Here is a 24901-nt window from a genome sequence, read left to right on the forward strand (position 1 = left end):
ATGAGATGCTAAACAAATATTTTACGACAGCGGCACAAATAATTGAAGTTAATGTTTATTAATTTTGCGTCATCTCCAACTCATATAACGTCAGAATATGGCGGCAAGATTAAGTAAACGAATTTATTGATGCCAAATGAAAATTTACAGTAGAAAAGAATTATTCAAGTTGGTATTAAGCTAAATTATTCAGTAACATCAGTTATTGAAGAGGTTATTATTAGTACACAAACATGGGTAGTGTACCCATATTTATTCTATATCAATCATTCTATACAGTAGAAAGGAATAGTTATATCATGCTGTAAATTATTGATTTTGCGCCATTCTTTAATCTTTACAACGCCAAGAATTGGTTGCAGGATTGAATGAATAAATTCATTCATAGGAAATAATTTCTGTTGTAGAATGGAATACTACGTATAAGTTTCTATCTTGTTGATTTTTACGTCATTCCTGAACCCCTAAAACGTCAATTTTTTTTTGATATTAAACATGGAGGCATAGTTCTACAAAAAAGTAATATGACTTAAGTCTATATTTATAGACTGATATCATTATTAAACTTCTACCTGGTCGAAAATTTTGAAGTTGAACTGCTAAAGTATTCACAGTAATTTATAATTGTTATTCTATGCAAGTCTTTCCTTGATACAATTGATTTATTGAGTCTTAAGCTTGTTCTTCAACCAATTTCAGAGACAATTTAAATCCTTTATTTGACGTACCGGTAGCCGACTATGGCTGTAATATAGGTCTACGGTTTCTCGCTGATATAACCGAAACGCTTTTAATAAGTTATATCCGGGCTAGTCAATATTATTCGATTCTTTAATGTATCCTCCTTTTTATTTCAATGGATCAAAATGAAAGATGTTTTTTTCACTTAATTAAAGTGTTTTACGATATAATTTCAATCAACAAAACTTGTTCGATGATTTTTTGAATAATAAGACAATTTTTGATAAACATGTTTACCTATATGACATGATTAATTTACCAGAAAAGTGATAGTACTTTATTGTACATAAAATTGATTAACACCGGCTAATTTAAAAATTTCTAATGTAAACAATTTGCTAGATCATTCATATAGGAAAGAGAAATTACGGTACAGCAATTTCTTATTCTAAATCAGCTTAATATTCACTTTAAAATGATCATTATCCTGTCGGTGCATCTAATAATATTTCTTTAATTAGACAGGAGATATTTACGCCAGACTTATTTACAGTATTATATAAATCAAGTAATATTTTGTCCGTTTTCAACGGAAGATAACTATACATCTTGAGACAGAGAATACCTACCGATATCTATCCACTTGATATCAATATTAATAAATATATTGAAAAAGACATGATACAGTCAAATAAGACGGCTCATTTTATTTGAAAAGAATGCCAAATGTCGATATATAATTTAATTTGTAATAGCTGCATCTGTTAACTCGTAAAATGGCAGGCAAATATCCTCAATGAAATAGGCAAAATTGATACGGGTTAGACCGATTCGAATTCGTATTTCCATTGAAAACCTATCATAATTATTTACCATGTCTATCGCCTGTTGAGAATGTAGTATAAATTAAAATAGCAATAAAATAACTTCAATCTCAACGTAATACTAGAAATAATTTAGGTATGTTGGGAATTCATATGCTGTGATAGTGATATTGATATGAGAAATGGAAAAGCGGATTATTATAGAATAGAAAATTACTCTACTTGATTGATAGTAGTGCCATCCAAGGCTAGAACTGATCCTTTATCCTTATGCAATATATTATTCTTCAACTTATTTTAGGTTGTAGATATTTGTGCCATAAAAGTAAATTCGAATATTATTATTTAAAGATCGAAATTATCAGATGCATTTAGTATTCTAGGCTTGGATATAGGAATTGATTTCAGCTGCGATTAAAATTTCACCAAGGCAGTTATAGAATTCTTGAACATTCCACTGACAGTATCCTAGGCTTGGGTATAGGAATCTACTTCAGTTTCGATTAAAATTTCTCCAAGGCAGTTATAGAATTCTTGAACATTCCACTGACAGTATCCTGGGCTTGGTATAGCAATCAATTTCAGCTACGACAGAAATTTCACTAAGTCAGTTGTAGTACTCTTGGACATCCTACTAACAATATTCCAGGCTTGAGCATAGCAATCGATTTCAGCTATGATCGAAATTTTACCAAGACAGTTGTAAAACTCTTAGATATTCCACTAGCCCCATTTAGACTTAAGTATAGTAATCGATTTTAGCTAATCAATTTTAGCTATGATTGGGATTTAACCGAGGCAGTTGTAGGACTCTTTGACATTCCGTTCACTGTATTTGAACTACATGTTGTGCTCAGGGTTGGATCATCATCTGCAACAGGATGGATTGATCCAGAACGCCCTAGCAAAGGATTAACAGCGATATGGCGTATAGCAGCAGCGCGCACATTGTCCACATTTTTAAGTAGATTTTGTTCATCGAACTGCCTCATGGATAATCGCCGATGATGATATTCACTAACAAAGGATAGACTTCTTTCTAAGGCATATTCTCGAACATAACACGGTAAACATTTAGGGTGGCAATAAAGTGAAATTAATCGTCCTAAACCAATACGATAATTTTTACTATAGCGCGGATAGAGAATAGGATTGATTGCTGAATTTAAAATGGTCATTGTGGATATGATCGATAATGCTATAGGTGAAAATTTTTTATCATTACTTACTAAACGATAAATATTAATAATAATATAAGGGAGCCAACAGGCTAAAAATGGCCCTAATATAATAAAGATATTGGCTACAGCTTTTAGTTTACTTTTACTCCGTCGTATTTGCTGTCGTTGGCGAAACATGAGACTAAATCGTCGACCTTTTTCTTCTGGTGGTGGTTGATTGATAGTCATTAATGGCATATCGCCGACTTTCTTGACAGCAACCCGTAAGACAAGAATATAAAGTATGACAATAATAATTACTGGACAAATAAATGAAATACCAAAGAGGAAAAAAGTAAATGTTGTACCAACAAAAATATCAACAAAGCACATTGCTTCAGAGGGATGATAAGTATAGCGACTCCAACCTATTAAGGGTAAAATGGAGACAACAATCGATTGTAACCATGAATAAATTAGCATAGCTAATGTTCGATTATGTGTTATCCATTTATGATAGCGAAATGGTTTAACGATAGCCAGGTAACTATCCACACTCATCATGGCAATGGTAATAATTGATTCAGTAAATAAAGTACTATTAACGAAGCCAACCCATTGGCACATGCCATCACCTAGCGACCAGCGACTCGCTGTAGCTGTAGTAATGATAATGATAGGGGATAGAAATAGACCAGAGAGAAAGTTCGTTATAGCTAAATTGAGGATAAACCAACCCGTTGGACGGTGTAATAATTGGGTCGATTTAACCACTGCGATCGCTGTAATATTACCGATGAGTATGATCATAAGTAATAAGACATGGATTGTTAATTTAATGCCAATGTAACTTGATGTTTGTAAAATCCAATAGGGTGAAGATTGATTGATACCATACTCTCCACCCGTAGGGATTGGATCGCTAATGTTGATATTGGGAGATCGTAGATAAATTTGTTGCTGCATCGTATTGAAAGAGATTTTTTAAGAGCTCGTATCAATAAATAGTGATGATCAAATGCTTACACTTCGAATAAGTGACAAGCGAAGGACCCAATCAGTTCGTAAGGAAGCTTACCAATGGAAAACTTGTAAACAAGTCTGGGAAATATTGAAGTGTTTTGAAAATGCAATTTGAATAGTTAACCTGTAAACAAGCTTGTGACTTGACTTTTGAAGAAATAATTTAGGTTCGATCTAATGGACGGGCTTCTATCACGCTAAGAGACTTGCAATATTGCCAAGTTGGATACTAGCTTGCCAATAGAATACTAGTAATTCAATCGGTTGCGTGGAGTAAAGAAAGTTTGGAAATTTAAGACAATCCGATAAATTGACTTTTTTTAAGATTGATCAAGCCGATGATATATCGAATTGAGCCAATTGGAGGGGATTTTTTGCTGCCTTCCAGGTGCTATGAAAATCGTTGAGTTTATCAAAGATGATAAATCAAAATTTACAAGCAGACCCTAGGATAAACTGATGCGAATCTTCGATGATAGAGACTTTATCAATAAGGTGAAGGATTGCCTTAGGCCATGATCTTGATCAAATTATTTGATATATTGCATCGATTGATAGTTTAAACTGCCTGAGGGTATATAAGGGATAACTTTCTCTTTTCTTGCTCTTGTGCTTGAGTTGTGCTTTAAATATGACCTGCCGATAGAAAAGTGAGGATTAAATCGACGTTAGAGGGGCAAATAAATGGGTTGCAACTATCACCTTGAGCTTAGACAATCAACTATTTTATCCACTACAGTACATTCAAATGGTAATGGAAATACAATCAAGTTGGATTAATGGGTATGTTATATAAATACCAATGACGTACTGAGTCTTAAAAATAGGCTACAATTGCGTAAAGTTAATGATAAATGATTGAGGCGAAAGAATAAAAATTATAAATCCTTCTTCAACCAACAATTCTAGTAAAGACAATAAAATTGTCCTTATTAGAATAGAGGATAACAGGATGGCGGTAAATATTGAAGACAACGATCAAATTGAGTCCAAATTTTAGACAATAATAGTGGAAATGATCGATCTTTACTGTTCCTCTATTCTCACTGATCGTATTCAAAAAGTAATAATAGCTAGGATTTTCAATGAAATCAATATAAAATACTGATTTAAATATATTTAGATAAGGATTGAATGCAGGATAGATGATAATCTTCAATTCTCCACCTGGAACAAATTGATCTAAATTGCATGAGTGTAATGAAGTACCACCAATTCTACAAGAATACCCATTACAAATATGATTTTGTGTTAGAGTAGACAAAGATCATCCGAAAAAATAAATTCATTTCAACTCAATGCGAGGAAAATCAGTATTATTTAGAGTAGAATAGCTCATGAAAGAAATGAAATAGTTTAATAACAGTCTATTCCATGACTAAAAATTTATGGCTAAGCATAACATGCCTATTGTAGTATTTAGTAATTGGTTATGGCTAATACGTGGGAAAGATTATTGATTCATCTTTGAAATGATGAATAATGTCGTCGCTAGTCAAAAGGGATGGTTGGGGGATAAAATTGTTGGATGACATGTAGAAACTTGTCTTAATTGGCTGGCGTAGGGTACCGTTACATTCTTACAATAAAAGAATGAAAGATAAATTACTAAAGAGAAAATATGACTATTAATTCTCCTATAGCTGGGGAGGATTCCTAGAGAATCAATTAGATATCTATTCATTTCAATTGGCAATTTAGAATAGAGGAAATGGGATGATCGTTCGTAGATCACTTAGATGCCTAATTTGCAGTTGAGAAATGAATGATAGCCATTAAGTTTATTCAGTAGGTCGTTTAGAAGGTAGGAATAAGTCAATTTTGTTCGATTAATTAGCTGGATTAACTATTATAGTTTGCAAATCGCTATTGGGTAAATAGGAAACGTTATGGCGATTGATTGAATAAGTCATCATGATTGGATTAGCCGGTTGGGTCATTTGCTATTGAAGAACAGATGATAAAGACTTGGAGAAAGTCAAGTGAAACAAAATGTTTTATAATTAGATGGAAGGTTTAGAAATAAAATCGATATTTTTATTCTCAACATGGATAGTCTACTTTAATTGGCCGACTAGCGGATTATTTGAATAGGTCAGAAAATTGACGATGACTCAGAGTAGGAAGGATTGCTTCTAATTGAACAGGATATAGGTAGGATAGAATAGACTAATTCTTCTTAATCACTGATTGAATTTAGAATCTTACATTAATTAACTCGTAGAGTAATCAGATAATTGAAATAGTTGGAATAATGACCTAGAGCAAGTCTGATTATAGCTGATTTTAAAACATAGTTGTGAAAAAAGATTGATTCGCTTTTCTACTATGATGGCCATAGCCATTTCATGTTGCTGCAGTTCCATATAAAAAAAATTAGCCAAGTGCTATCGCTCGTTGAAATGAAGAGAACCATTGTGGATAAATTACAACAAATTTATAACCTGGTATTTGCAAAGAAGATTTTAACAAATTAAATACTAGTAGCTATTCTGTGATCATAGAATCTTGCTTTCAAGCTATCCTATTATTACGATAGACGCATTCTTTTAAATGCTTATTAATCCCTTATTTCACCCAAGAATGCTTTGAAAATTGTCTAAATACTCATCGATATGGCCAATTCTATCCAAATCGATTCTATGCAATTGTAGTTTAAGGTTAAAATTATGAACATAGTAACCAATCGAGGGTATTCTCCTAGAAAGATGACTCATTGCTCATGAAAAGATGGATTGACAGTTATTGAAAAGATTCTCATTTTTGACGCTATTGACTATGGCATTGGCTTAAAATGATACAGCTGGAGAAACATACTTTCACTAACTCTAGGGCCATTTTAATTACTGTTCTAAATTGAAATTAGCTCATTTATTCATGTAGAATTTGTTTTTGATTATCTTTGACAATATAGACTATTTTGAATTGGGGCTATTCCCTTTATAAGTTAAATAAGTAATCCTAATATTGTTTTATTCATTCTTAAATGAAGATTCTGATGACTATTCTTTTCTATGATGGTATTCTTAGTAAATATCGGCATGAGTTTTTACATTAAAAGAGAAATCGGGATGAAGAAATTCGGTTGAGGACAGGAGGAGAAAAGTTTTGATTGAAAGATCCCTGATAGTAGATAATCTATCCGTCTAGAAAATTGTGGTTAGGAATAATTTTTTCGTAAGCGAGTAATTGCATTCGATATGATCAGCAGCCAAATTTATATAGCTATTGCAAGTATGGAGAATAGCAAATGATCATTCAATACCAGATATAATGACTCAATAGTCATAAAATTAATCATAAAAAATAATTCATCTGGTCAAAATGGATAGATTAGTCCATCAAAGAATGCAAAAGGATATCCACTTATGATACTTTACAAGCGTTTAGCTTGTTCTCTGACTTAGCTAATGTAGTAAACAACAGCATTAGTGTTATCAATTCATTAATAGTCTTTGATTAAGAATCATTTGAAAATTAAATGTCATGACAAGAACCTACAAGGTGAAAATATGTCAATTAATTTTTCATTGGTGAATGTTCTCTTAGTGATTATCAAGACAAAATTGGAAGTAATTGGATTGATCTGTTTAACAAGACATTCTCAGTCACTGCATGTTGGTTTACAGATGAAAGCAATTTAAATTGTCTTGTATCACAAGAAAATCTTTCTTGGTTGGGGATTGATGATGAATTAAGAAAACAATTTCTTTCATGTCCTCAATCGTCATGTTAAAGTTGGAAGTAATTTTAATAGGCCTATTGAGTAAGGAATTTTCTGTCGTTGCATCTCGATGGAAAGCTGGAAACAATTTGAATTGTTTTAGCTCACAAGAAAGCCAGTTAAGGCTGCTAGTGAATGATTAGACAAAATTTTCACTCTTTTCTTCAATAGCTATCATAAATTTGGGAGCAATTTTAATAGGCCTATTGAGCAAGATATTTCCTGTCACTATCTATTGACTTAGAGCTGACAATAATTTCAATTGCTTTGCTTTGCTTTACGAGACAGTCTGTTGTAGCTCTTAGTGAATGATTTAAGAAAAAAATTCTCTCCCTTAATACCCATCGTAAAGTGGAGATTAATTTTAGTAGACCAATTTAGCCAAATAATTCTCTTCTCTGTCCATTGACTTATATCTGACAACAGTTTTAATTGCTTTGCGTTACAAGAAGGACTGTTATAGCTGTTAATGGATGATTAAAGAAAAAATTTTTCTCTTTCCTTCAATAGCTATTATGAAATGAAGAATATTTTTAATAGGCTCATTATTTAACAAGACATTTCCTGTCGCTCTATGTTGATATAGATCTAGAAACAATTTGAATTGTCTAGCCTTACAAGAATGTTATTCATACTGCTGGTTCAAGGTGAAAGAAAAATGTTTTTCTAAATAAAGTGAAAAATAAATTTGAATTGGCCTGTTTAGCTAGACATTTTGATTGTCTCTGCCAGTGAGCAGACTAAAAATATTCTTCTTTTAGCCTCTATAGGAAGAAGTTTTAGGACCACAGTAGTGTAAAAATAGACGCACATCCTATGCTATGATGTTAGTGATACCAACAATTTTCAAAGTGTATTCAATATGACTGAAAATATCCTCATCAATGGCTAAATTAAATAGATGGATAAGCAGAAAATGATTCGTAAGCCTCAATACAAAGAAACCTATGACTAGTGTAAAAATGGATGCCCATCCTAGATCACTACGTTAGCGATGCTAAAAATTGTTTTAAGTATATTCTGTAAGATTAAAAATATCTTCATTAATTGTTATTGAGAAAGTCCATGGGCTATGGTAATAGTTTCAACAGAACGAGAGTTAGTTCAACTATGTTTGCAATCGGTATAAAAATGGATGTATTTCCTAGATCATGACGTAGGCAACGCTAAGGATCCTTCAAAACGTATTCTATACGATTAAAAATGTCTTCATCAATAGTTCAAATGGGATAGTTGATGAACTATGGGATAATAATTTTAGCACAACAAGAGTTAATTCAAAAAGGCTTGATATCATTAAGAGATTTTCAATGACAGATCAATGGTGCAAATTTCTCTATGGACGTGTGATTGAGTAAGGATATCAACACAAACTTGATAATAGACAAAATTCACTAAATTTTTAACTACAATTCAGTAGCAAGGCATTGCTATAACTAGTAAAAGAAAGGATCTTCTTAAGTACTAATAGCCTAATAACGTCAGTACATCTGAAAATTTCGTATAGGTTAGACACACGGTTAAAACTAATTCTATCTATCTTCAGCAGTAACTATTTCCACCACTTCAGTTGAAGAGGTTTTAATTAATAATTATGTTAGTCAATCTTAAGAATAATTTACTTAAGAACAATCTACTTAAGTTAAATGCACAGCTAAAAATAATTCTATCTATCTTCAACACTAAACTGTTTCCATTGCTTCAGCTTGAAGACGTCTTAATAAATAATCATGTTGATAATCTTGGCAATAATTTGCTAAAGTTAAATCTACGGTTGAAACTAATTCTATCTATCTCCAACGGCAAGCTATTTCTATTACTTCAGCTTGAAGATGGTATAATAAATAATCGTATTGGAAAATCTTTGGGGATAATTAACTAAAAGATGTTGCTCATGACGAAATTGTAAAATATTCTGGAAATAAAACAGAAAAAAGCCGGTTGTTCAAAGTAATAATAGGATTTATAAAAGAAACCAATAAGCCGCTGTGAGGTGACTACAATTGGAAAACTTGCTACCAGCACTTTAATAGCAAGTTATTTCTATTACCAAGATTAAACACTACTGAAGTACATTAAATATAGACAGGTTTGATTAATTTTTGGAGTTAACAATGTCAGTATAATGAGCGATAAACTAATTGATGGTGCCATAAAGGAAATAGTCCTAGCTTTAAGATAGGTTTAAATTGTGTAGGAAAGCATTCTTATCGACGTCAAATGGACCCTTAAGCAACATCACTAGAGAAATCATCAAAATCATTTTGCTATTACTGTGTAGAAATTGTTTCCATCTGAATTTCAATCGGAAACAAGTTAATTACTGAAGTAAAAGAATGGACGAATCTATTCATGAACATGTCTGTAACGCCAACATTAATTCAGTAGCTAGAAAAGGTCACGTACATTGTGTTAATTAGAGGTAAATTAGTAGAATTGGAGCATGATAAATTCAATCATGTATTTTCTTATTCTTAATCCATTTCCTATTGATTGGATTAGTTATTTCTTTAAATTTTTCTTACCTTTACCATTAACAGCAACAACAATTTCTGACAAGTAACTTATCCAGATTAACCTGTTTAAACGATAGCAGAAAAATTGATAATAAGAATGTTAAGTAATATGTCAAGCTAACTTGATTTTTTAATTACCAGTAAGCAAATAGGGTAAAAAGACGGTGAAATTAGTTACAAATACTAATTTCAGTAGCAACTGGTAGATACCGCAAAAAGACAAGTTGAATTGATAGATTATTGGAATTTATTGGCTATAGGCTAAAGTATAGGTATCAATTAATACCTTTTCTACAGTAACTCTAACTGATTTCAATAATGGTGATCGTTACTGTTTATCAAATTCATATCGGTTAAAAAATGTTTCAGGCTAATAAATACATAGAATTAATATTCCAACTGATATCTAACAATGCCGGCTATTCCCAGTGATATAACTGGAAATTACCTTAAAATATAGACAACAATTGAAGAAAATAGAATCGTTGATTGGTTGTTAACCAAGAACAAAGTTATTATGCTTGCAGAATATTAATTAAATTCTCATCAAGATTATATTTGCAATTAAAATAGCTAAAGTAAATTGACTTTATATAATAGCTCTAAAATAAATGACAAAATAAACGTCAGCTATGACTAATTGCTAGCTTTTAGTCAAGGCAGTTTATTATTTCCAAGTCAATATGAAAATTATATCAGGAAGAACAGTCTTTACTGGCAATTCGATAGGAGAACAAAATTTGAAATGTAAGGTTTAGCTATAGGTACGAATAGTAATATTGTAGGCTTAAACTCGACGTGTATTTCAACTCGAACTTTCTAGCCATAGGAAAAAGGAAAGGATAGAATTTAATGGATTTAAAATTAAGCAAATAATAAAGTATAAATGGAGTTTTGATGACTTACCACTCTTTCAATAAAGATTAAATTGATATTAACTTGACTTATCAATCTATGCTTGTAATGTCATGGCGCTTTTTCTTTTAATACAAGCTAATTAAATCAAGTTTACTTACTGATTGCTCCTGATTGGTAACTAATATGATAGAATTACTATATTGTTTTGGCTTTGATTTGACAGCTGTTGTCAAGGGTAAATCAACAATTTTATTTTGTCATTTTAATTCATTATCAATATTCTTTTTCTCATCCATCAAGTTTTATCAAGGACCATTATTACGTTACAATAATATTATTATTAGTAAAACGCCTTTCTTTCAACCTACCTACACTAAGCTACCATGGACATAATAAAAAAATAAATAACTACTTGTGTTTTAATTTAACTACTAACAAGATGATCGGAGTAACAACGATTTAAATATAAACCTTTTCTACGTCGTGACTGTAGTTTAGAAAAGAAATGTACCTTCTATTCATTTTGAACTGCTAAAGTTCTCCTTCATTCTTACTATAACAGCTTTAACTTTGATTAATATCAAATCATTGTTATAATCAAAAGATAAGACACAATACAGTAGTGGATAAGATAGAATTTATTTCTGTACAAAGTCCATTAATTAAAAATATTATTGTTGTCGCTTTGTTTTAACTCATAGAGATTATCTCTAAGTTATATCCAACATCTTCTTTAAATTAAATTGTTTTCCTGCTTTACGTAATACAGAGTGTGAGCTCACGTTAAAAGCGAATAGTAGAGAACAGGAAAGACCGGATGATAGCTATTGACCTAGCCGGAGACCAAGGGAAATTATTGACTTATAGAAATAGCTTGTTGGAAATCATTGAACAACATCCTCCATCTAAACTGAATTAACTAACATTTTTATTCTCTTACGCAACTGTAATGATGAAATATTAATAAATTTGAGTCAATAGATCAAACTGGTCTAGGGTGTCTACGTTTCTATTTTTTGTTATTTTTCTTCTTCACTTTTACTATAACAACTTGCCCAAGAACAGTAAGGTAACCTTTAGTCTTATGCGGCATTTTAGATGCAATTTCCTTCTTCTTTCGTCTATGCTAACAGGGATGTTTGCTAGTCAATCAAAATACTGGAATACGTTATAGCTTGGTTGTAGGGAATAAATTTTTTCTCTTCATTTCTACCTTGCCTGCTTTAACCAACTGCATAGAGAATAACCAATTATAATAGCCATCAACTTAGCCTAGCAACATAACGCATATAAAACATATATTAGATTTACAGCAACAGCGGCGCTTTTGTTATACGTCAAAATAATCCATTTTGTTGATATTTGCTATCTAGCAGTTTATTTAACTATTCCACTGCTTTGATAAGATATACTTAAAGAGGTGTACCCGCAATGATAGCTTCCATTAATAAATAGGTTATATTAAATTAGCTAATACATCTATGCAAATCTACGTACACAATCTTAGGTGGTGATGGCATTATATAGATTTACTCGTTATCATAGTCAGAATTTTTCAGCCCAAGGACTGATTAGATAGTGTATTAATTAGGCTTGAAATTGAAACTTAAACTAATAGGTGATCATTTCTTGAATCTCTTCATGACAGGATTAATTGTATATGATGTTTAATTGGATCTGAAATCGTATTTATTGTTCAGATTAAAGTGGATAATGACACTGATAAAGATTTCAAATCCAGACTTACTCTATTCATTCTAATTTTAAACTATCTAATACATAATTTATCGATAGAAAAACTAGAAACTACCCCTGTTATAGATTAATTATAGCGCTTAAGTTTATTGTCTATGTTAATTCAAAAGCTGTCAAAATATCTTAAGAGAAAAGTTATGTATTCATAGAAAAAAGAGATTCCGTTTTGAGTGGTACCGCATTGATCAGTAAATTGAAAATCGAAGACTATGGAGATTCTAAATTTGTGTGTAATCCCATGATATTAAATTAAAATTTTGTCAACTGTAAATAATATTAAAGTATGGTTGGTCGTATTCGTAGAACTAAAGCGATCCAATTGGCACAGCCAGCCGATAGAATGAGAATGGAAAAATTTAATCCTGATTTTCGTATGATAAATATATAGGAACACGCCTATACTTGTAGCCACAATTATCTTTCCGTTAGCCTAAACTGCTACGAACACAAACCAAGATATTTATGTGATTGAATAAAAACAAAATAATAATACTTCCTGTTTAATTGACAGCATCACCAAATGGGAAAATAGTGGCCTGATAATGCTCATTTAATTTTCATCAAGTTATTTTCTTTCTTATTCAACATTACTATTGCACGTAACCTTATTCGCAATTCTATCTAATAACAGTGATTTAATTATATGAAATGAAGTCCTTTACACGCTACGGAATGAACATTCCAATCAATACTGATTGTCTCTAAGTCTATTTCTTTATTCAAAAATTTATTTGCAGCTGTGTTCCATGATATTCACTACCTAACTGATAATTTAGATTGAAAAGACAACATTGGGCTGATAAATAACAATTTGTATTATGATTAATTAATTAATCATATTTTAGTGATCGTACGTAGATAGTCTTAAGAACAGGATATCCTTTATTTCCCTAATTAGCCTTGTCTTCGAACTTCGGATATCATCAACTTAACTTGCTCACACAGTTTATAGCTATGATAATAACTATTATTTATACAAGAATAGCTAATAATACTTCAATAGGGATTTCTTTGCAGATACAATTTCCATATGTCAACAACCTATCAACACCATAGTCAATTCAAACTGAAAATACAACCTTCTATTTGATGGTGATTTAGGTTAATTCGTTCGTTGAAATAATGAGACACCGGGTAAGGACTATATTACTTAAAAAATACCATGTGATAAACGATTGCCAGACAATTCAACGTTGACTTCAGTAATTGTTACTTATTTAAGAACGATATCAAAAGATGCCAGAAACAAAAAACCTTTTGCATGATTTTATGCATCCATAATGCAGGGCAACAAGGCTATTCAATATAATGCAATACTTTTCTGTACATTATAAATTACTGTATTATTTAAAAATGTCATTTACTTCACAAAGTTTTATCCTTTTTAAATCATTGCCTTACTATTATACATGTCTTTAAGGATTGACTTTATAGTGAAGGCGACAGATAAGTGTCCAGTACAGTACTTGCTATTCCACACAAATTTTGTGTGGTTGTGGAAAAATAAGTATAGCCTTCTACAATAATGAGTAATTAATTAATATATGATAGATAACTTGAATTTTTAAATATCTAAATTCATAACAATTTATTGATAAATGTATATTATCAGTTGGCAAAAAATCCACATTTGTCATTGTTGCTGCGCTCTTCTCGTTTCAATGTCTGCAGTAATTCCTGATTGAGAGGGACAGCTGCTTGTCTAGCAGTCTGGAAGTAAATCAATATTACGTTCTCATTATTTATGGCGTTTTATTAGTCAGTCATTGCTGTAGGTAACAATGGCTATGTGAAGATTGCAAACACTGCTATATCGAAATCATAATTATTACGAATATTAGATATACTTATTAGTTAAGCAATTACTGATGGGCTACCTCAATCATTTCAAAAATGGTTGACGGATCTAAACTACCAGTACCACTCTTTTGCAGAGAACAAATGTTATTGCGATCATTTACTGCTATGAGCAAACGGCCTGATGAACAGCATTCTTCTTCCTGAGTTGCATCCACAACATAACGATGCCCAATCTAGTACAATGTATTAGTTAACAAATTCGATTACGAACCTTACCAATTTCAATAGAACTTCTTTAAACGATAAGATAACTTAACTAGGTACTGTATTCAAATTCCATTACCACCTATAGCCAGTATAATTTTTTATAGTATCAAACCTTATTGCAACTGACAATAACTGGAACTTTATCTATTGATAACTTTTTTTCGTCGTTTGGGTCATCAGATATTTCTAACTCAAGCACTCCTTCCTCATCGTTAACTGAAACCCCAGGAATTCTGTAAATAATTTAGGAAAAACATTTATATCAAAATATCTACCATAAACAGTTTCCAATAGATCGAATAAATATAATTACTTACCGAGTGTTGTATAAAGCAGCTTTAACCGCGATAGAAATACAATCAAGTAAGTTACCGCAGCACTCCAGAACCTAGGAATTCAAAATTATTATATGAGATCATATATCGCAGCAAGCTCGTAAATACGAGAAGAATAGCAATATCTACATGCGAATATTAACTCATCTTAATTCACAGCCGATTAAAAATTAATTTATTATTTTTATTTTACCACAGCGTCAATGTAGAGAACCCAAACTTGTTCTCCAGCTATAATTGTCAATGACTTTAGGTCTAATACATTTTCAGAATCGTAAATTCTTTCCAGGGATTTTGTTAATTGTGTTGTGAAATCTCCAATATGTCCATCGATTTCCGTGGTATTGTATGATGAACTAGAATGATAAAGATTTGTTTATGAGTAGAATGAAACTTTTCTCCACAGAATCAATATATCATCTACTGCTATCACATCTATAACATGATGCACTGGTGAGTTTAAAAGTAGCTGCTTAAGGTATCGTAGCGATAAGTTTCGATACTGTTAATGCAGGATTTCTTGTTGTTATAATAGCAGTTTTTCTCACCAATCTACGTAGAATTCAAGGTGTCCTGTATTAGATCTTTCCTGTTTCGGTTGACCAATCTCAGCTTTAATTCCAACTAATACATCGGTACCGTACTTTAAAAGAATGAAAGAAGAAAAGGAAAGTGAATCAGATTTTAGAAGTTAGTTATAGCATGGTAAGTACAGCACTGTTAGTATAGTTCCTTTTACTGTAGTTTTGATGGGTAGATAAATAATTCATTAGAATAGAATCCCTTGTTCAAGGTAACACCTAGCTAGCCTCAACATAGGAACCGTGTAGAAGTCGACTGGATATGGCAAGTTGGCAACCGCAAGCAGACAGCAATCTTAACTCATTGTCACACTCTGATGCACAGTAATCTTTCTATTGTAAACACTACAGCATCTTTCCAATTTGCAAACCGTAGACTCAGTCCTTTTAAGTAGGTTACTATAGTGTTTAGTAATAATTCACTAATTGCAATCGTTTCATTACTTGGTCTGAAAGTTAATCCATATTGAACAGTATTTACTGTAACCAACATAGAATAAACTAGTTCTGGCCTTTTAGGCATTTAGTAACGTATTGCTAGTATTTCTTACTGAAAATGTGTAGCAGTTACTGAGACATGGAGTAGTCTTCAACTACGAAATGCTGTAATGGAATAAACATGCATCATGAATAGCTAATAAAGTTAGCCAAAATAGATAAAACTTCGTGCATCCATTGTCAGTACTAGGGCAAAGAGACATAGATAGCTTAGAATAGACAGGCAATGACTAATACACATATTTAATTTAATTTTTATCATCAGCCTTTGTGAATACTACATCGTCCGTAGTAGCTGAATTTACAGTCTTGACGTAACAAGGAGATCCATCGGTGCTTTACGTCGGATTATCTTTCAATCCAAGCTCCATCTTGTGGAATTGGATTGAATTTATTACTGCCTATTGTAGACAATGTTATACACCTTTACAAGGGATCTAGTATAGGGTAAATCAGGTTATTTTCAAGCACTACATTGCCTTCCATCGCAATGTCATGATGCAGAAGTAGGTCTCCGTTCAACCGATGGACGTCGATGCAGTACTACTACGCATATAAGCAGGTAATCAGGTAAAATAGCGGCATAAAAGAGAGTATCCACTTTATCTAGTCGTTACATAGGACAATTTACTTTGACTACAAGTAAACATCGTTACTCTATACAGTATAATTAATGGTCAACGTTTCAACGATACCATGAAAGAAAGCTATGTTGGCAAGAAAGATGACCACAAGTGCACAGCGAGCAGAAAATGAATGCATACTTCTGCTGCGATTCGCAGCACTTACTTGACGTAAACGAGCAGAACCATTGGTATTGGAGACAATTCCTGTCTCTATTTGAAATCGTCTAAAGTCAATACATCTTCTGCCATCAGCTCGGCAGTCTTGTGTTACTCCATCAACGATAAATTGCTTTCGACCCTCCGATAGGGTAGAGGAAGACATGATTGCAATGATTTCGTGCTGGTGGACAGAGAGTCTGCTGCTGGTGTTGCTATGCTTACCATAGTAGTCTACAGTATGCTGGCGTGTATCTAGGCAGAGTAGTGTAGTCACGAGCCAATACTCTGCAGCATACTCGTACTATGCGATATAGTATAATACAACTTAATTATACTCTATCACTTTCAGTGCTGACATACTTCCTAAGGCTTTAGTATGGATGCTTTGGACTGTTCAGAACGCTGTTTTCAGCCGCTAGGCACCAACCGGGGACTACTGTACTCTTGCATCAAATTGAACTGGTAAAACGGTCCATAACGAGTATTTACCTATACAACTCCTATAACAAATGATCAATTTGAGTAGCAACCCTGTAGAACGATCATGGCGGCCTTATTGAATTGAAAGCCGATGAGAAATCATCCATTTCAATGAGGATTTGTGATTTTAATGGCCAATTAAATCTATGGGAGATTTCGGCCAGCTGTAAGCCGAAGACAAATGATCAATTTCAATGAGGATTTGTGATTTTAATGGCCAATTTAAATCTATGGAAGATTTCGGCCAGTTGTAAGCCGAAGAGAAATGATCAATTTCAATGAGGATTTGTGATTTTAATGGCCAATTTAAATCTATGGAAGATTTCGGCCAGTTGTAAGCCGAAGAGAAATCATCCATTTCAATGAGGATTTGTGATTAAATGGCCAATTTAAATCTATGGAAGATTTCGGCCAGTTGTAAGCCGAAGAGAAATCATCCATTTCAATGAGGATTTGTGATTTTAATGGCCAATTAAATCTATGGGAGATTTCGGCCAGTTGTAAGCCGATGAGAAATCATCCATTTCAATGAGGATTTGTGATTAAATGGCCAATTTGATTCTATAGAAGATTTCGGCCAGTTGTAAGCCGAAGAGAAATGATCAATTTCAATGAGGATTTGTGATTTTAATGGCCAATTTTAATCTATGGAAGATTTCGGCCAGTTGTAAGCCGAAGAGAAATGATCCATTTCAATGAGGATTCGGGATTTTAGTGGCCAATTTAATTCTATGGAAGATTTCGGCCAGTTGTAAGCCGATGAGAAATCATCCATTTCAATGAGGATTCGGGATTTTAGTGGACAATTTAATTCTATGGAAGATTTCGGCCAGTCGTAAGCCGATGAGAAATGATCAATTTCAATGAGGATTTGCGATTTAATGGCCAATTTAATTCTATAGAAGATTTCGGCCAGTTGTACTGTTACAAATATCTGTCAATTCCGTGTTCTACGTATGATTAAGATGTTTCTACGCTTAAGCATTGTATCCTTGCTGTCAGCCACGTCATTGCCGTAGAGGCGAAGAGACTGCATACAATGGCAATTTTATAGTAATTGAATTTTACCTTGCAAGACAACATATTCAAAATGTCATCTAGAATTAATATGTTGGCAATCGATATCAGCTTGAGACGAAGTTACTAGTATTTCACATCAGCACGTTATTTAGATGCAGTATTTATAGTGCTGTAGAACCAGCCAAATGCAGTACATAGTTTTGTCACCAACGCAACAGACTGAAGGTGGGAAATCGATGTTTCTGTATTTCCAAAACCAACATTGGTGCAAACTGATCCTGCAAAACCTTCGACAGGTGTAGCTACGATGGTAGTTGCATGATTCAGTCATTTCATAAGAATGAATGATCATTAGTCTAAAGTCCTCATGAATTGTTACACTCACCAACAATTAAAGTAGGCAAGGGTATCTCTACGGATTTAGGTTAACAAAACTCACCCGTGAGGACGGATGCTAATCTAATTTTTTTGCAAAACTGAAGATGGATAGGGTGGCTGGTACTTCGGTAGCAATAGGAAGATTCATAAAATGTTCATTTCGAGGCCTCACGACCCATCTATACTGTCATGATTGAAGTCAAATATCTCCCTTTGAAAATTGATCGATAGACAACACTGATATTAATAGCAACATCGAATCAATTTCATCGCCTAACGGTTAAACTTTTTAACAGTATCTAAAATCGTGGAGGCTTTTTACAGGAGGATACTACCAGTAAAGCGGTATAACGAATGGGCAAAGAGATTGGCTGGTGTAGTCAATACATAGTAATTCTAATTGTTCATATTGAAATCAATTAAAGATACTTTACTGGCAACTGCGGTAGTTAATTTGAACGATAACTATATTTTTTACGCAGCAACGATTACCATTTAAGGTCTCGTTGATTCCAATGAATTTGGAAAATAGGTCGAAATTTGTTCAGTATACCAACCGTTCCTATAAGGTATAGATTCATTCCTTGAATGGCTTGTTACGAAACTAATTGGCTTATAACGAAACTAATGATTCATCCAGAGAAGGTGTTACTAGGTAACTAGGGTAATAAAAACTAGAAGTGTCAAATTGCTAAGGGCATTTATGGGTAAACAGCAGGGGTAGTTTAAATTATTTTTAGGCAGTATACATACTGTAATGTAGTACAATAATTTATCTCGTGCCGGCAACATATTAAGGAAGAATATTTTGCTGACGTAGCTATTTTTATTGTGGCTAAGATAAAACCACCATGACTTTTTCGTACAATCTTTCTCTTACATGTAAATAGAAATCATATTTGAGTATCATCGTGAAAGCATCCATTACAAGTGTAATTAATTTTATAATTTGCTCGAATAGCTAAGCTAGCTGATATGAAGACAAGTTAAACAGAAATCGACGGATATTCTACAGTCTTGGACTTCTACACGTTTTGAACTTGTGATGGCTTCTAATATATGTAGTGATGACATATGCTCAATTTGTCTGTGCCCATTTGACGATCCAGTTATGATTGATACCTGTTATCATTGGTAGGAAAATTATCATAGATACCGACATATTATTATATTGTACTGACATAAACTAATGAGGAATGGTTGAAGTAATCATAGACGGACATTGAATTTGATTTGCCATTTAGGAAGTAGCGGATGTATCATTAACATACATATTGTTACAATCTCGAGCATCCATTTTAATGGGCTCTTAGGTTATACTTTATCGAACGGATCTGCTGTAAATAACCGTAGTAGACGTTTTACTTCTGAGCTTAGTCATTGGAACAAAGTTTAAAGACAAAACACACTTTGACGAGTTCATTAGCAATAATTTTAGAACTAATCAAATAACTCCACTCTTTTCATAGTAATTGTAATTATAAGTACGGCAACTGATGCATTCGTTGGCAAGGCTCTCCTTATTTTCATGTAGTAAGTTATACAATCAATAGTTTGCGCAATATTACGTACGTGGGTACTATTTTACCCGTAGCATTATCATTCGTGTGGTACCGATTTGCACGCCCTCGATAAAAGGAACTTTAAAATGAGCCTTAAGCGAAGATCATTACAGTAGTAGAATTCGTAACAAAAACAAGATTATACTATGCTAACGCACTGGCGGATTTAACGTATAAACTAATTAATGAATTATCAACTAATTATGAGTTCATTTGATCTGATCCAGTTTTTGTAGTAGCTGTATTAAAACCGCGGTACAGAATCAATCTAATACGTGTCCATTATGCCGTGGACCTTGCGATATATCTCGATTGCGGCCTATCGAAATCACTAAGGTTGGATTCAATTTGTGACTCATTAATGGCAAATTAGCACAAACAAGATTTGCATACTATATGCTTTAAATATTAGACAGATTCGGTATATTCATTTTCACGGTGTTTCTAGTACAGCACTCATCGGCTTTAAATACAGTAGAACCATATAAAAATAGTTCTTGTTCGCCTAATATACGCTAGCATACGGTAATATCTTTCGTTGGTAACTTCATCTTATTCTCGCCCATCTCTCGTTTTATCTATTGTATATCGAAACCAATATTATAATTAAAAACTTAATTGAACCTTGAATTAATTCTTTTGGCGTGTTTGGGTTGAACTTGCTGCATTTGGTAGATTGGCGCGTAAGTATTCATTTTTTGGGCTATAAAATTGGATGATGACATAGCCTAAATGTAGCAAAAAATGAACTCTTTTACAGTATTAGAGCATATCTAAAGATGTAGATATATTTAAAGCTAGCAAATACACTGTATCTTCAAAGAACAAGACCCAATATAAAACATTGTCGAAGGAATAACCTAATTTATCATTTAATATTCGAATTGTGGCTAATTTGCAGAATTATAACATGTAGTGATATACGAGTATATGATCTTACAAGCTATATACGTACAGTCCATGCTAACTTTACCATGTAATGTACATACTTTGAAGATAAGCATACGTAAGTAGGTAAAGTTCGGTAAGAATGTTAGATATAATATTGCCAAGGCATGATATACAGGCTTAATTTAGATATACTTCAAAATTGAGACTAGTTAATTTAGAAGCGTCAGTGCATACGGTTATGATCCGAAGTCTCCTTTTGGGATCTGATACTCGATCTTCTAGTAATCTAATTATCATTAACTCTTTTGCTCATTTACACCAGCGCAAACCTAGATTTAAACATCCTCATCTACTATACTGATGATGGTCTATTCTTTTCTATTCATTGTATTAATACAAATGATTAATTCATAATAATTTCTTAGTGAAAATTTTTATAACTCGTCATGTTAGTTCAGTATTTTTAAATCATAAAATTACAGCCAAGAGAATAAATCACAATAAAAAATTCGATAGCCTACCTAAACAACATATAAGTCATATCCTTTTTCATCATTATGTTTTTGTGACTTTGATACCGCAATTTGACATGTTAGCACTATTTAAGGCTAGAAGTTGTATACCGTACTGTAAATTGATAATGTCAATAGATTTATATTTACTAAGGTAAAATTTTATTAATATTGTAAATTTTTCATATATTGCCAGCGGATCTCACTTTAGCTGCCCTATCTGTCAAAATGGCAGTTTTAGCAGGGAAGAACTGCTAGATCATGTAAATACAAGACATGCAAATAGTACGGGACTGCAACTGATCTGTCCAATCTGTATTGCAATGCCATGGGGTGATCCTAACCAAAAAAGTGAAGATATTCTACGCCATCTAAATCTTAGACATCGATTTGATTACAATATGTTTATCGTAAGTCACCCAAGTGAAGACCTTCGCAGTATTAATAGACAGATGTCAATTGCATAAGATTTCTCTATGCTTTACAGTTTCAATGTGTTCTATCTACTAGATTTGTAACAAAATTGCATAAAGTAATGCACTGATTGTAATCTTATTTAAATTTTAGATGACCGATGTAGACGAAGATGACTGTTTAAATCGGATTCTAGAGCTGTCACTGATTGACAAATAGCTACTTAATTACAATCTATCGATACGAATATCTATTTTCAATCCATTAAGTACCAAGTACATGTCTGAACTTTATCCACGTTATAAGTATTACGAAGCAAATCAAAAATAGTTATGAAATGTCGCTATATTCGTATTTTCGTGAGTTCAATCTATTATCTATACTATGATTAACCTGAGGTGCTAACGCAACAATTTGTATTGCAAATAAAATGAAGTTACAAATGCCACTTTACCTTTAAATTCTTGGTAGATTTGTAGAGTCTGCAAGAGTTATGTATAAACTAGCGTATGTATTAGCTCATTCCAAAATTATAGTATTACTTAATAAATATTTACCGCATCTTGATAAGGTATCGAGCGATATATGTATATATAAAAAATGATGCTTGAATTCACGGAGAACAAATTATAAAATGTATCAATGCCTAAAGTAAAAAAAATAACCTGACAAGTTTGATGTGTAATTTTTCCTAAGGTTATACTTTACTTTGAACGTGGATTTTGTTGTTGTTGTAGGGATACAGTAATCGACAACTACTGTAGTTCTTTATAGATTGATTGCTTAGTTAGCATTGGTACTTTTAGCTAGTTTCTACAGCACGAGAGTGCAACATGAAATTAAATGGACCATACAATTATCATAGTTTTCAAGGTTACGCTCACTACGTTCAATTCAGCACATTATAACTTATTTGCGTATGTTATTTTGTTTGATGCAGTTTCTAAGCATCAGCCGCAACATGTATACCATGAGCTCATTTTATTTGTGTCAATAATGATTGTTATCACCAAAGCCACTCACACGTATCTTATCTAGCTTACTAAGAGTGCGCTATTCATTTATATGGATAACCTATTTGGACACTAGACTACATCATGCCATGCAGTCCTATAATTTATGCGATAAGTCTAGCTTTAATAACAGGCAAGAATTTATATGATAGGATAGCAGTCTTCCCATTAATAACTGCACAACCAAGAATCACTAAAAATTTCGAAGCTAAAAAGAATAACACTTAATGATCTGAAGTATCAACCTTCTTCTGTACAACTTAGTATGATAGCCAGACAGCAGATAAATGTAATCGCACAGCGTTGTTCAGAATCAGGCTTCTACAAACTGCAATCTAGCATAAATTAATAAAATACGACGTAATGAAAACAAGATGATTTTCTGTCTTTATCATAGCAGCAATGACCACCTATTGCTATCCTGAGACAGGCTAAAATAAACAAATTTTTCTACATGATAATTGTAAACAGAGGACAATTAGTTATTTTTGTACTTTTAATACGGTCCTTACGAGGATAAGGCAATAATATACAACACGTATACATAAATTTGTTGAATATACAGCAAGAATGTGCCTTTAAATCATTTGACAGAAAGTTGTCACTGTTGAAGTATCAGCTGTAGCAAATGAACCTGCTGACGAGAGTAAATATATTAACTTAATTTACGGTTCACCTTACAGCATTATATAATGAACAATGTCATAAAATAATGAATTAATTGCATGTCGCCGGCACTGAAAAGATCAAGCATCATACAGCTATAACGGTATAATAAAAATATTTTGGTACAAAATAAACACAAATCAGTTAGTTAATGCTTTCTAGTATGGCAACGACGGCTAATGTTCCTAATTATCACCTTTTTACTAAACTCATATGTAGATTTCACGATAAATACATTTGATGAGATGTCATATATAATTAATAAATGTTTCGGTATATGGCTTTAGTAGTATAAATATTTAGTAACTTTACAAAGTAACTCTATCATACAAGATAAACAAGAAACAGCCATGGCCAAAAATATCCCCAACTCGTCATGATTCAATCGTACAGAAACGGCATTTTTAATCATTCATATCATATCAATTTGCGTTAAATCGTTCAGCTGGTATGCAAATCAAAGAATCATCATTGCAGCTAATAATAATCATTGGTTGCGTCACCGATAAACATCAATTACTTCTACAACATCTATCAATTACCTCAGCTCATTAGTTATATCGCAAAGAAGTAAAATTTAATTTACAACTACCTTTTCTTTTCCGTATTTCTAACGCCAGAGCTTGCAGAATTAAAATTACTCTTTTGTTTAGCTTTTACCTTTCTTGGATAGGGTTCATAATTTTCGTGATTTGGCTTTACCTCACGTTCATTGTAATTACTGCTAAAATTACCACCTTGCTTTGAAGCCGATTTGTTATTAGTTTTCCTTTTGATTGCCGCAGATCCTTTTACTACTTCTTCTGATTGCTATTTTATAAAAGAAAGAAACGTTAGCACGAAAGCTATTACTATTAAAATCAGTCAGCTTATAAGCAGCTATTACATTACCAGAAAGCACTTACTAAAGATTTCTCGTTGGTACGAGAAACGCTTGTTGATGGATTTGTATTTTCGTTAATTGTATTGATTTTATCATTGAAATCCTTCTTTCCTGTAGAATAATTTCGACGTTTCTTGGATGTACTATCTTCGGACTTATTCTTACGAGTAGTATCCACATTATCACCAACTGAAGTATCGCTACAAGGCGTATTTTTTGCATCTGACTTTCTATTGGTTGCTTCAGCATTATTGCAATCCGCAATTGCAACTTTT

General features: G+C 32.6%; 3 protein-coding genes across 3 annotated transcripts; 1 reads left to right on the forward strand and 2 right to left on the reverse strand.

Annotated features, from left to right (window-relative positions):
- Positions 1-2599: 2599 nt before the first annotated feature.
- Positions 2600-3502, reverse strand: TRIADDRAFT_4188 (uncharacterized protein; the record flags this gene model as incomplete). Its single annotated transcript, XM_002112063.1, has 2 exons — positions 2600-2814; positions 2881-3502. Coding segments are annotated over 2 exons (837 nt in total), but the record flags the coding sequence as incomplete, so codon positions are not given.
- A 10647-nt stretch (positions 3503-14149) lies between these two features.
- Positions 14150-16970, reverse strand: TRIADDRAFT_55798 (uncharacterized protein; the record flags this gene model as incomplete). Its single annotated transcript, XM_002112064.1, has 7 exons — positions 14150-14251; positions 14419-14574; positions 14721-14841; positions 14926-14996; positions 15137-15299; positions 15492-15586; positions 16812-16970. The coding sequence occupies 7 exons, from the start codon at positions 16968-16970 to the stop codon at positions 14150-14152; spliced, it is 867 nt and encodes a 288-aa protein (XP_002112100.1).
- A 4862-nt stretch (positions 16971-21832) lies between these two features.
- On the forward strand, positions 21833-22060 carry TRIADDRAFT_8381 (uncharacterized protein; the record flags this gene model as incomplete). Its single annotated transcript, XM_002111565.1, has 1 exon — positions 21833-22060. A coding segment is annotated over one exon (228 nt), but the record flags the coding sequence as incomplete, so codon positions are not given.
- Positions 22061-24901: the final 2841 nt, after the last annotated feature.

This window comes from Trichoplax adhaerens, genomic scaffold, assembly GCF_000150275.1.
Source record: "Trichoplax adhaerens TRIADscaffold_4 genomic scaffold, whole genome shotgun sequence".
Classification (NCBI taxonomy): Eukaryota; Metazoa; Placozoa; class Uniplacotomia; order Trichoplacea; family Trichoplacidae; genus Trichoplax; species Trichoplax adhaerens.